The following is a 13,093-nucleotide window of genomic DNA, read 5'->3' as shown; positions in this document are numbered from 1 at the left end:
TACCCCTGACTGACTTTTCTCAGTCCGTGTCCCTACAACAGCTTTCATATCCGCAAGTTCGCCTGATTTAGGCTGAGCTTTAAGTTCATCAACCCTCACCCCGGAATCCCGGGCTACACTAGACTCACTCGCCACTGGTGGCATGTTTTCGACGTCATTCTTTTCCGCAGGTTCTCCTAACGTAGGTCGTATCTTAAGATTATCGCGCATTGATTCACTATTTTCTGGTTCGTCGATAACTATCGAAAAGTCACAACGGACGGGCTCCGCGCGTAATCGATCCTCCGATCTCGAAGAAACCCCAACCTCATCCAGGTCGATGGAAGATGGAGGCGACGGCAGCGTCGCTCCAGAACCTATACTACTGCCACCTATTGATGATGGCGGCGACGGCAGCTGCGACGAATGCGCACTGTTGAAATTTGACAACACTTTCAACGAAGACGAAGGACTAGACTGATTATGTAATGTTTCCAATTTCTTCAGTAATGACTCGGAAAATTTTCCAATTTCTGCTGCATCGGCACCAGCTCTATCGCTATCAGATGACTCGGGTAATGGAATATCAATACCATCGGACAAAATGACTTCATTTTCGAATGAAACCGATTCCATTACGCATTCCTTTCTATGATTTGGACTTGCGAGAAGTTTTGGGATTTCTTTGCGGGATTCACTTGCCACGATACTTTCATCTGAAACGTCACAAGTCTCAGGTTTCTCCTGCTCATTATCATGGAGTTTGTTATGGATGGATTCTGGAAATTCTTCTAAATCACTACCAGTGTGACTATCATCACAGATACCTGCGGCTTCTTGTTGTAGCTGGTGTTTTACAGTCGAGGTTTGACATGGTATTGAAGCAGCCATTGATCCACTGACATCAGATGATATTTCTATCCCCTGTATGGTATCATTATGCGATTGATCAAGTTCAATATGGGGGGAATCCCCACTGCCTGATATACTCGAACCAGCAACAGAAATATTTCCCGTTTTTGAATTGTTTTCCCCAGCAACAGCGGCGCTAAAATGGACAGAAATTTCTGGAATACCTAAGCGTACATCCTTTTCCGAGGAACCTATTGCTAACTGGGCAACAGCACCACTCAGATCTAATGTACTTTCTTGAACATTTTTGTCCAAATCTGTTTCTGAGGAAACCATGGCCAAGGGAGCAACAACAGCAATGCTCTGATCTAAAGTATTTCCTGGAACATCTTTGTCTAAATCCGTATCTGAGGAAACCGTGGCCAAGGGAGCAACAGCAATGCTCTGATCTAAAGTATTTCCTGGAATATCTTCCTGTAAATCCGTTTCTGATGAAACCGTGGCCAAGGGAGCTACAGCAATGCTCAGATATAAAGTATTTCCTGGAACATCTTTGTCTAAATCCGTATCTGAGGAAACCGTGGCCAAAGGAGCAACAGCAATGCTCTGATCTAAAGTATTTCCTGGAATATCTTCCTGTAAATCTGTTTCTGAGGAAACCGTGGCCAAGGGAGCAACAGCAATTTCCGAAATATTATCCGACTGAATCGTAGTTGACGACGACGACGTCAACAATGAGCGCGAACTAGTCATCGTCGTCGTCGACGACCTCAACGACGACGCCATTCGCGTGACTTCCGTAAATTCCGAACACGACGAATAAACGGACGAACGAACGGACTGCAGTCCGCTGTCGACGACGCGGCGGGACGACGGACGAGGCGTCGTCGGTACAGACTCCGTCTGCTGGTCGGTAATGCCGGCACCACCTGGATTCGAAGTATCGGTCGCGACGTCCGTCTGACTGTCCTCGCCGCTGTTTAGCGATGGCGCCGAAAGCGAACGTTTTCGTTTCGACGAAGTTCTCGTTTTATCTAACGGCGCCGATTCGTTAGCCCCCATTTTTCAACACTATCCTCAATAATCCACAATTTATTCCGTTTGAAAAAATTGGGATGCGAAAAAAAGCACCCGAGATTCGTTATCTCGTGCGCACTTTACGACAATTAACCTATAAACTCCGCCGATGTTACCATACATATAATTAGTAAATGCGATTCACTCGAATAAACGTCGATTATCAATTTTAGAAATCGCGGCGATCGACGAAATGACGACGGGAAACACAATGAAGATTTCAAATGCGAAAATCACTTTCGAGAAATCCGAACAACGCAGCAGACGACAATCGCTTCCGTGGACTGTTGATGGTTATAACGAATCCTGCAGCAGGGCAACGTCATCGAATTCGGTGATGAATATCGGACTTTTCGGTAATCGGAAAAATCCACTCTTCATGTACGTAGATGAACGGTTACGAAATCCGCAGAATACAGTCACAACACTCGAATTGCTTGCTATAAACCCGAGTCGGGGAAAATTAGCCGCAAACAACAAATTATACGGCTGCTCCTATCGTCGACCAGGAAGCTGTTTATATCTATATATATATTTTTCATCAGCTCAATGTACTTCGGTGCATAGCATTGACAGATAACTATCACCTCCACCGCGGCATAAAAAAATGAGGGCAAAATCTACTTAGAATACGTATAAAAAACACTGAACTAATTCAATTGAAAAATCCTAGCTTTGTTGCCTTTGTGTCCGCGATGGAATACTCTTTAGGCGATATAATATTACATTTATTATTATTACGATTATTATTATTATTATTATCAGAAATGCTATTATGTCATTATTATCATTTCGGTGAATTTGCTAATCGCGGTAAATCGCGGTAATGACAATGACTACGATGGGCCATGTGACCTACAGGGGTTGAAACCGTTGCTATATATAGCAGCCTATATATATATATATATATATATATATATATATATATATATATATATATATATATATATATATATTCAAACCATAAAAGCTCATATGCACGCTTATGACTACGACCTTGCTATTCTAAGCGTGCATATGAGCTTTTTTTGGTTTAACTACGCCATATTGGTGGTCAAATGCAATAGCCGCCCGTAAAGTGATTTACGTTCATATGACTGACCGAACAATATCCCGATCACTTTTTGTTTTCGTTGTGTATGGCAGTATCAAGCACTTATTGGCAAACAAACTGAGCTATAAACCTCAAAAACCTACTGATAATACCGTGAGTGGTGCTCGGTAGGTTGCAGAGATGAGAACGCCGACCTATAGAATCCGCTGGTTTTTTTTTGTTGAGTTGCACACGCAAACAGCACTCGCGAGCGCCGAAGGTGCGAAGCGATTTCCGGGGGTTTCGGGGTCCTCCCCCAAGAAAATTTTAGAAATTAAACGCGTTTTACGAGCACTTACAGCGATCTTGAACCCATGAACGACTATTATATTTTGGAAGGTAATGGCTAGTTCCAATGTGGTACATCCTCATTCGATGACATTCAGCATCTCACGCATTACGGGTCGAGTCCTGAATTATTGCAGTTAAAACGCGCCGATAAATGCTCACTAAAAATCATCACCCAGTAGCGTATAATATCTGAAGACGTTCGCCACAACACGCGCGGCAACAGTAAGTAGGCCTACATTACTACTGTTGCCGCACGCGCGCGTCTGCAACCGATCGATAAAATACATACACACTCATCAAGATCGTAGTACAAATGTAAAATACAAAATCACCGTGTTGCAATGAATATGCATTGAAATGCGATACTTTCACGTGACGATGAGTAAAACAGGCACTGAACGCTTTTACGGTTCACCTGATTACCGATCACGCCGGATCAATTGAATGAGATCATCACCCCCCCCCCATACTTTTACATCATTTTTGGACTATTTGTAAAATTGATATTTTTCAATACCGAAATCCGCAGGAAACCGTGGATCCGTGGGGAATTCTCATCCCTGAGGTTGAGGTGAACAAGAAAAACTCAAACGTGCTATATACATTACCTCCAGCAGGTATTCATTACTGATATAACATCATTTCAAGTGTTAAAATCGATAAGGAATAAATATATATGTTATATTTCATGTCATCTCGGTAAATTACGTCATCTCGGTAATAAGGATGACCCTGATGGACTGTAGGGTCTGTGTGGCAATATATAGTATAGGGAAAACTTACCTCTTTAGCGATCTGATTCAACGCTTGATCTTCAGCCGTGCGCGACGCTGTCGTATTAGACGACCTGCGTCTGCCGCTGCTGGCACCGGTGGCGCTACCAGTCGTAGTAGTTGTCGGCGAGCTCATGTTGACATCTATTAAATTCCGACTGGGCATAGATAAACTTCGGACCTCGGACTGTCGGACTTCTTATATGTCAAAGGTTAGCGTGATTGTTGGTTACAACGGACTTGTAAGAATTGATGTTACTTCAAATGCGAGAATAAAGGCTCAAATTCGAAACTTTTAGCAAACCCGGAAGCGTTTATTTCCTAATTTTTCGCCCAGTTCATGGTCGCAAACTCGCGATTTTTCGCCGTTTCAAGCGAATTACGAAGCTTCGGCGCCGATTAGCTGTAACTTGAAATCTCTCCCTAACCGATTAATCCGTTTTAAGTCGTTGGGCGCATCGCTTAGCGTCGATTATCGACGTCAAAACACGAAAATGCCCGTCAAAAACCGCAAAATTCTCACAGAGTCGGGTGGACGTTTATTCACAGTCGGGAAAAATCCGCGATTCGGGAAATGACGGCGGCTCCCCTCTCGGCTTTCTCGGCGTTGTTTTACATGAAACCAATTTTTGATTTACGAAAATTAAATAACTATTTCATTGTTTCGGTATTAGATCGATTTAGTGTTAGAGTTAAAGGGACAAAATCTCGTTTTCCCGGATTGTTGAGTTTTTAGCACTAATCTGGACGACATCCATTACTCGCTTGCCTATAGCAGTAAAGAGGGCGGGATGTGACGGGAAAAATATTGGGATGGCGGGTTGTGCACGTGTAGGTCTACTCCGAAAGTAGGTAGTGTTGCTAACACGTCCAATGTATGGAAGCCCTGAGACGACATTGCTCAAGTTCAAGTTCAAGTTCAAGTTCAAATTTATTTCACAGAAAGCATGATAGGCTATGTACACAGGTTGAGGGAAAACAAACAATAAAATTTACAAATTTTTTAAACAAAGCACAATTATAAAAAGAGAGAGAGGACAGTAGCTTTCAGTGTGGGCCAAGCAAAGCCTTTAGGCCGCTGTCGCAAGCACCCAGGGAAAAAAAAGTTGCTAGTTGCGAGTTGCCATTTGCTAGTTGACCATTTTCAAACCACCCGCTAGCGCCGCCACAGTATATTTTTGAAATATTTACCGCGTATCAAACCCCATTAGCTCCGTTATAGTTCTGGCATACATATCATTACCGCAAGTTATTATCCAACACATTTTCAGGCAAAAAACGTCTTTAAAAACATGTTAGCCAGTAAGGAATTGTTTCTGACAATGGACACCGGACGCCGCGAATTCCGGTACCGGAGGTGCCTGCGGGTGGGGCTAGCCTAGGTTCAGACTGCGGCCGTGCAGTCTGGTCTAGCGGCGGTGTTTTTGAAATTTTAGTATTGCTAGATTCTGTAAAACTCCCCCCCCCCCCCATCTAGAGATCCAACATGGTCCGGTACTAGGGGGTTATGGCAGACGCGCGGCTCTCTCAGGGACCGTGATTCTCGGCTTCGTGTCATAGTGATAATGCATGAAATTTTTTTTATAGACAGACGATTGGACTGACGCCTCGACTGACCGTCAATTGGTTGTGGTCGTAATATGATCGACACACTAGATTCATGATATTATCGGACATGAGGGTGCGAAATGCTACTTAACTATTTTTGTTAAGACTTTTTATGTAGTTTCTACAGATGATTCTTGACTTCTAACACTTCAACAAGAACCTTGTGTCTGATGTACCACAGATTGGTACACTAGGATCGTAGAGCGACGTAGATCACTGTGGAGACAGCCACACTGCCAGGACTTGGTGAATCTAACACCTGCTTGCAATAGTTGTCATATGTATACCCTTAATCATTGACTTAATCACGAATGAAGTTTACCACAGTACGCGCGTCACGTCGCTGTTGCAAATACATAGTCGCAATTACGTTAATAGTTTTCATTCAAGGTATTAAATGGCTGTCCTTTTTTCAAAACAGGAACGATGTTTTAAGACAGATGTTATGAAGACGACCGCTAAGGTTATAATTACGAAAACTGCAGGCCGAGTCAATGAAAAGCTTGAAACGAGCCCACTGCTGAGCGGCTCGGGTTCCATGGGTACCTGCCTCAGTCTCCTGGTCCGGACCAGGTCGAGAGCCGGTATCGGACCAGGAGGTACTGTCCCTGGGTGTCTCATCCAAAAGTAATCGTTAGAAATATATTTCTGGTTAAATAGAGGTCATTCATTCATTACGTGTACGCACGGTAAAGGTAGGGTCAATTCTTCAGAAGAGTGACAGATTCGTACAGTAGGTAGTTTTATTATCGTAATCAATATGTACGCAACAGTTGAGAAAACTAGGATTTTAAAATTTTGAGAAAAATGGAAATGTTTGAAAACGAGTGTGTTTCTTATCTGTTACTACTTTGAAAAAAATAAAGATTTTATGTTTTAAATCTATTAAATAGAAAATTTTTCTTTTGATCCATACATCATTTTAGAAATTGGTCAAGAGTAAGATATTTTTTTTGGCATTTTGTCGTAATCTTATGTACTTTGGTTAAATAATAGGGTATCAACTTTTGATAATCAAGCAGTACATAACAAAAAGTATACACTGAGGCGGCGCTAGCAGACGGTTTAAAAAATGGTCAAGTAGCAAGTGGCATTTGAGAACGAGCAATCGGCAACTCGCAATTGGCACACTTAGCAACTGGCAATGTCGTCCCAGGGCTCACCAATGCGAAGCAAACGCTAACGACCATCGACCGAAGTGAGAAGCCATTCAACACCAGCTACTGCCGATTACCCCGGAAAATGCTCAGATCCGTGGGAAAAGCAACCCGCTTCGAATTCGGGCGTATGAGACTCAAGTGCTTATGGCCGCTAGGCTACTAAGACTATCGGTAGCTACTAACTGCTAGGTTAGCTGCGCACAGAACTGGTTTTCGCCCCACATGGCTCACCCAGCCTTTTGAGATTACCAAAACCTTTTAGAAAGGCCATTCCAGAGTACGGTTATACCAGAGCCGAATAAGGGAAACATGAATCCCCGACCGTATTTGGCCGGTTACCTTGGGAGTCATCTTGAGGCAGCATCCGTGATTACTAAGTTCAAACAGGTTTTGGAATCTCTTGTTTCATCACCTAAATGGCGCTGTCCATGAAAGACGTCCACATGAAATTGCCAAATTTTGACCTATCCCTCCCCCGTCCGTTTAATTTCCACACCGCACTAACCCCCTCCCCCTGCACCGGTACATCGGACGAAAGAAATCGGATCCAGTCATGCAAAATAATGGGTTTTTTCTTCATTCATTTAATCATTTATTACACACTCTGGACTACAGATGCCATACATTATCTTGCAACGATATATGTCAAATTCAAATTCGAAGCAGCACAAGTAAGTAACCTGAATATGAACTATATGAAGCCAGTAGAAAAAAAGTTAGCCTACATTATTATCCATAAAAGATGTCCCATTGATCATCTCTCCCCTTGAGGTAAAATTTCCACATCAAAGTATCGAGACGCATTTTTTGTAACAGTTTACAAATTCGAACTTCCGACGGAGACTTAAACATCATTCGGATTCTAAAAAAAACAAACATGGCGTTTCACCTTCCGATCCGACCGACGCATTGATCTGACACCATCGTTTTCTTCGAATCCAAGGTCTAAGGCGGGTGATATTTCGGGGCGTGACCTAATCCAGGGAGGAAACGCTACCCGACACGAAGTAAGGCGTTCGTTGAGGGATGATAGCAAGAGGAAAATAGAAGAACCAACAATAAGGCAGTCTTTTTTCGTATTGTACACATATTGCTTGTTTGTATTCGATTGAATTCGTTGACAGCTTTTAGAAAAATTTCTTCACATTTTAACAACTTTGACAAAATGAATATTCGGCGATCGATCTTAAATACTTTTACACAAAAAAAAATTCACGATGGCGAGTACAAATCTTCTTTCATATTCTCATCCCACAAAAACAATCCAAAGTCGAGACTTAAGTCCAAAAGTGGTCTTATATCTTGAGACTAGTCCTAAGCCGTTATAGATTAGCTATGGAATTAAAATAGTCTTAGACTAGTCTAAGTCTCGAATATGGAACCGGCCCGAGGTGATTCCGTGTACAAATACGAATTAAGTCATATCCATATATACATATAGGATATTAAAGTCTAACTTGAGTTTGGTTTGGGTTAAATTCTGGCTAAATCCTACTAGTAATAAAGATTCTAGTTTGTTAACAACTCTATTCACAGCAAACTAAATATAAAATCACATCGACTTACAAATTTAATTCTACTCTACTATATAATACAAACATAGATACAGCACACAATCCAAAGGGAAAAAATTGCAAAAGAAATTGATTTCGAGAGAACAAGAACTCTCTTCATTGGTCGGTTCAAATGAAATCGCGTTTAGAAATCGTCAAAAAGGTTTTCAGCAGAATGAAGCGAAGCCTATTCAGAAGCGCGTATATACGACAAAAATTATTACGTTAATATCATAAAACAAGGAGAAATATTTCAAATATCTTATTTCCATCTGTTAACTGGTCACGTGATGCCAAAAAATAACGGACACATTTCTAAATTACTTCAGGGCTTTCTTACTTATTAGGGGACCCCACCTATTACTCTACCATTGACCTTGACCTCACAAAGAGTCAGAGGTTCGCCGCTCTCTGATCTAATAGCCACGTATCTTCCGTCTAAACTGGCCGGACATGTAAATTCGACAGTGGCGCCGGCACCAAGACTATCGGTCTGCGTGGAGCATACCATCGCATTATTGAAAGACGCTTGCTTGTCGAACGGAGTGGAAGACACCAGTATCTTGAAGTTACGAAGTCTAGAACCTTAAGGAATGAATAAGAAAGATTAGATAAAAGTTAATAATTACGAAGCAGGAGTGGATCCAGAGGCAAACCTTGACTGGAGTACGAAGAAATGAAAAGGGCATGTCTGGAAATTTTGTTTTTATTAGTTAATTTTCATGAAATGAACAGGCACAAGTTAACTTTTTTGCTATGAACAGTTGTCTTATTTAGTAACGGGTGGAAAAGTGACCTGAAAAATACTGCCATAACATTTTCAAAAGGGCACGCGAAAATTCCGACGGGAACACGTGCATCCGTCTGGAGTCGGCCATGCGTTAAATGTTTATCATCAAAACAAACTGAAATGGCGCCCAAAATTGCCTTCGAACCGGACCTACACTAATGAATAGTACTATCAATTCATTTCTAATAATGGGTTTCAGATGGACCAAGCGGACTCGGGTTGTTAGCTGGATGCAGCCCTCGTTTGCAAAGTATCTTAAGAAATTTTCGATGAAAAAGGCAAGGATCACTTACTGCAACAATCGACACGATTTACCAACGTGACGCTGCGAACTCTGTAAGTATTTCCGAGGTCGACCTTCCACCAGTTTATCGGCTCAGCCAACGTGTGTGTACACGATTTGCCAGCGAGGAAGTCGGCGTTCGTGTCTCCGTCGATAGCTTTCACAGCGGTACCCGTAGGAGCTTGTGGATCCGAAGAACTTTGTCCGACTGTCTTTCCTTTCAGGTCGATCTCGTCTGCGACAAAAAAGAAAGAAAATTAATTTTCTCGCAGTTTCGTACGTTGTCGTTTAATCGATAAAACACCAGACGAATAGATCGCCCGTTGCGCGAAAACAACGAATATATACACTGAACAAAAACGGTTAGGTAGCACACATTTTGTCGAACGAGATTGTTCTTTCAAACCGTTATATCCGGGCTGATATTTGAGGTAGACGAAAACGATACAAAGCATATGAAAAAGGAGTATCTCAGCTATTGATTTTTTTAAATTAAATTATCTGTGCATAACTTCAAGCTTGAATGCACGACCTTCCATCAATAAGAGTACTCGATTTTTGAATGGTGAAAAATGTGTCATTGAGTAGGAACTACTCGACCATTTTAAATGAAAATTTCTGTTCACAATGATAAAGGATGCCGCTTCATTATTATCCCGTGAATTTCGTTGCGCTAATCCGACCTACATACGAATATGCTCAATAATCAGTATTTTCGACGAAATTATTGTTTACTTTATCTATCTTGAAACGAGAAGATATACAATATCCGTGTATGATGACGAGAAAAATCTCACAATAACGAAGCCAAGATTGAAAAATTCAAAATGAAATTTATAACAGGATATCTATGCTAGAATTAGACAAAGGATTAAGATTAAAGGATAAAGATTAAAGTAATTAAACAACAAAAAAACCGGAACACAAAGGAAGAAAACAAAGAAGGCAAACGACAAAATATAGGGGATGTAGTGCGAGATTATAGTAATTAAAAAACAAAGCCCAGAGAATTGGTTAAATTTGAATACGAACCTAGGGTCGGGGAACCAGTTTTAGTTCCCATCACGCGAACCTCGCAAAGAGTTAACTTTTCACCGCTCGTTGACAACACAGTCACGTAACGACCTGTTTTTTTGCCCGAATCGCACTTGTACTTTTTCACTTGCCCGGCGCTCGGACCAGCAGGCAGCTCGGCGCAAACCGCTTCTTCGTTGCCAAGTTTAGTTCGTATCGGTTTGGCGGAGACGTATATTGTAAATCCCTTCAGGCCTAGGAAATAATACATCGAAAAACCGTAGTGAACAGGCTACACATTTTACACAGAACTTTACACTGATCAACAACTATTGGATTGGTATCTTAAAGGTCTTCTAAAGCCTTAACTGGACCCAAGTCCCGTATAGTTCTTGTTCGAAATTCAACCCTTCAGCTAGTTTCGAACGTTTATACCCTAGAAATCTCACCCCCCCCCCCCCCCAATTCAAGGTTTAGCATGAATTTGGTGTCTTTAATCCGAAAGCCTAGATTCATGGAAAAGAAAACTCCAATTGTTGGTTTGATTGCGGTTATTGTTAATTCATTTTCAGCGAGGACAATAATTAAAACTTAGGCTCAAACTATTAAGTAGGCCCAAGGCCCTAACAGGACACAGTTCGGCAGGTTTTGGCCAGAGTTGAATGAGTACATTTTGAATGTACTAGCCCTAGAAATCTTAGCCCACTTATTTGATGGGACTGGCGCCAAAACTTACCGCAGCAATCTTTGCGGCTAGCAATCGCGACTGCTGTGACTTCATGAGTGGCTCCGAGATCGACACTCCACCAGTTGGCATTACTGCCTCCAGCTCCTACAACCGGAAGATCTGTTTGGATACAACTTCCTCCAGACCAATTGGGATCGTAATTATTGTCGACGGCTCGGCTGGATACACCTCCTTCAGCGACACTACTCTGATACGTCAGTTTCCCGGCTAAGTCTAACGAGTCTATGGAAATACAGTATACAGATTGAATTGTAATTACGTTTATACTCAATTTCATTCCGAACATTTATTTGTATTCGTAGACGCTAGGTAGCTGTTCATACACATATAACTTACTGAATGATTCGCGAACGATTACTTCGCACAGTGCCAAAACTCCTTGTGTCAACCGAACGACTACGACGTATCTTCCCGTCAGAGGTTTCGGACATCGGAAAGTTTTACGAGGCCCTATGGGAACGGCTTCCTGTCGGGCACATCTATCCGCAACGGGAATGTTGCTGTACGCGGTTGGAACCGTTTTGGTTACGTAAATGTCGAACGATTGAAGGCGCTTAGCTGAAAGTAAATAGCAGAAATTAAGGATAGTTTTGGTAGAATAGCCGTACGCACTGGCGTGGGTGTTTTATACAGAATTCAAAAGATTAAACATAAATTCCATTCATCAGAAATTGAAACCAAATACTCAACGTTTCGAACTCTAATCGGTCAGAGACCATCGTCAGGGGCCAGTTTTACGGACTGGTAACAGTGGAACCTCGTTATTGCGAACTCGGAAACAACAATTCATCGAATAGAATTTCGTCCCAAGTAAGACATGGAAGTGGAACTTATTTCATGAAAGTGGAATCTTAAGTGGGGAAGTGAAACCTTTTATACCGGTATAAGGTACCCGAGCTTTTGTCGGGTCGTGGGTGGTGGTACTCCCCTAATACACAATCTTTGAAAATGAGATGCAAAGAGAAGCAATTCTTCACAACTTCAAGCGTATTTCGCGTGAAAATTCTGCTTCTATCCAATTTTTTAATCTAACCATTTAGATCTAACATCTTTGTTCAATGTAATGTGTTTTTAGTACCAAAATATCTTATGCATGATTTTGTTACATGTGTCTCTATGTTCACAATCTAATCTAATTTAACCTTTGTATCCTGTGTACTTTTTGTATTTTGTTACATCGTGCATGATTGTTTTAGTTACAAAATGTCAACCGCATTTATTCCAAATAAACTGAAATTGAAATATTTAGTTGCGAATAAGCACGTGCATATTTTGAACGGAATAAACGAATGAAAAACTGTTATCAAGGAAATGTTTAGAAATCGATGCTCAAATTATCTTCTTAAGGCCGGCATCTGAGCGGAACTTCGTCAATGAGCGCGAGCATGCGCTCCAACACCACCCAACCCACCCCGATCCCCAAATACAGGCCTGGTAGCTCGACATAAAGAACGTTCGCCAGATGGTTATACTCACAGAATCGCAGACGATTGACCAACGTAACCTCCGATATCGGTAGTTCCTGGCCCATATCTAACTGCCACCAGTCTCGATCTTTTCCGGCGGTATGGCTGCAACTCAATTTTGCGGCATAATAATCCGAATTATCATTACCGTCGATAGCAAGCGACGCATCGCCGTTAAACGCGGTCGAAATCTGCGTAGCCGTCATTCCGATGGAGGTATCGATGACAACTAGAGGTAAGAAAGAATTAAAAGTAAAATCAGTAGGAAAATGTTGCGAAGAAATGGAGCTGAAATTCGAACAGCTACGTGTACGTACGTGGACAGGGTACTTTAGATGAGCAGACCTCCTTCTCGACAGCGGGTCCTAGATTGCTACAATCGGCTCCGCATGCGGTTGGTTTAGGG

General features: G+C 41.9%; 1 protein-coding gene across 1 annotated transcript; it reads right to left on the bottom strand.

Moving 5' to 3' along the window:
• Nucleotides 1-9,544: 9,544 nt before the first annotated feature.
• Nucleotides 9,545-12,893, bottom strand: LOC141911592 (uncharacterized). The gene is made up of 6 exons (XM_074802578.1): nucleotides 12,698-12,893; nucleotides 11,558-11,779; nucleotides 11,210-11,443; nucleotides 10,492-10,728; nucleotides 9,669-9,694; nucleotides 9,545-9,616 (listed from the first exon to the last, which is right to left on the bottom strand). The coding sequence occupies exons 1-6, from the start codon at nucleotides 12,891-12,893 to the stop codon at nucleotides 9,545-9,547; spliced, it is 987 nt and encodes a 328-aa protein (XP_074658679.1).
• Between the last annotated feature and the right edge of the window lie 200 nt (nucleotides 12,894-13,093).

Source organism: Tubulanus polymorphus, chromosome 10 (genome assembly GCF_964204645.1).
Source record: "Tubulanus polymorphus chromosome 10, tnTubPoly1.2, whole genome shotgun sequence".
NCBI classification, from domain to species: domain Eukaryota; kingdom Metazoa; phylum Nemertea; class Palaeonemertea; order Tubulaniformes; family Tubulanidae; genus Tubulanus; species Tubulanus polymorphus.
This window is presented reverse-complemented; position numbering and strand designations above follow the sequence as displayed.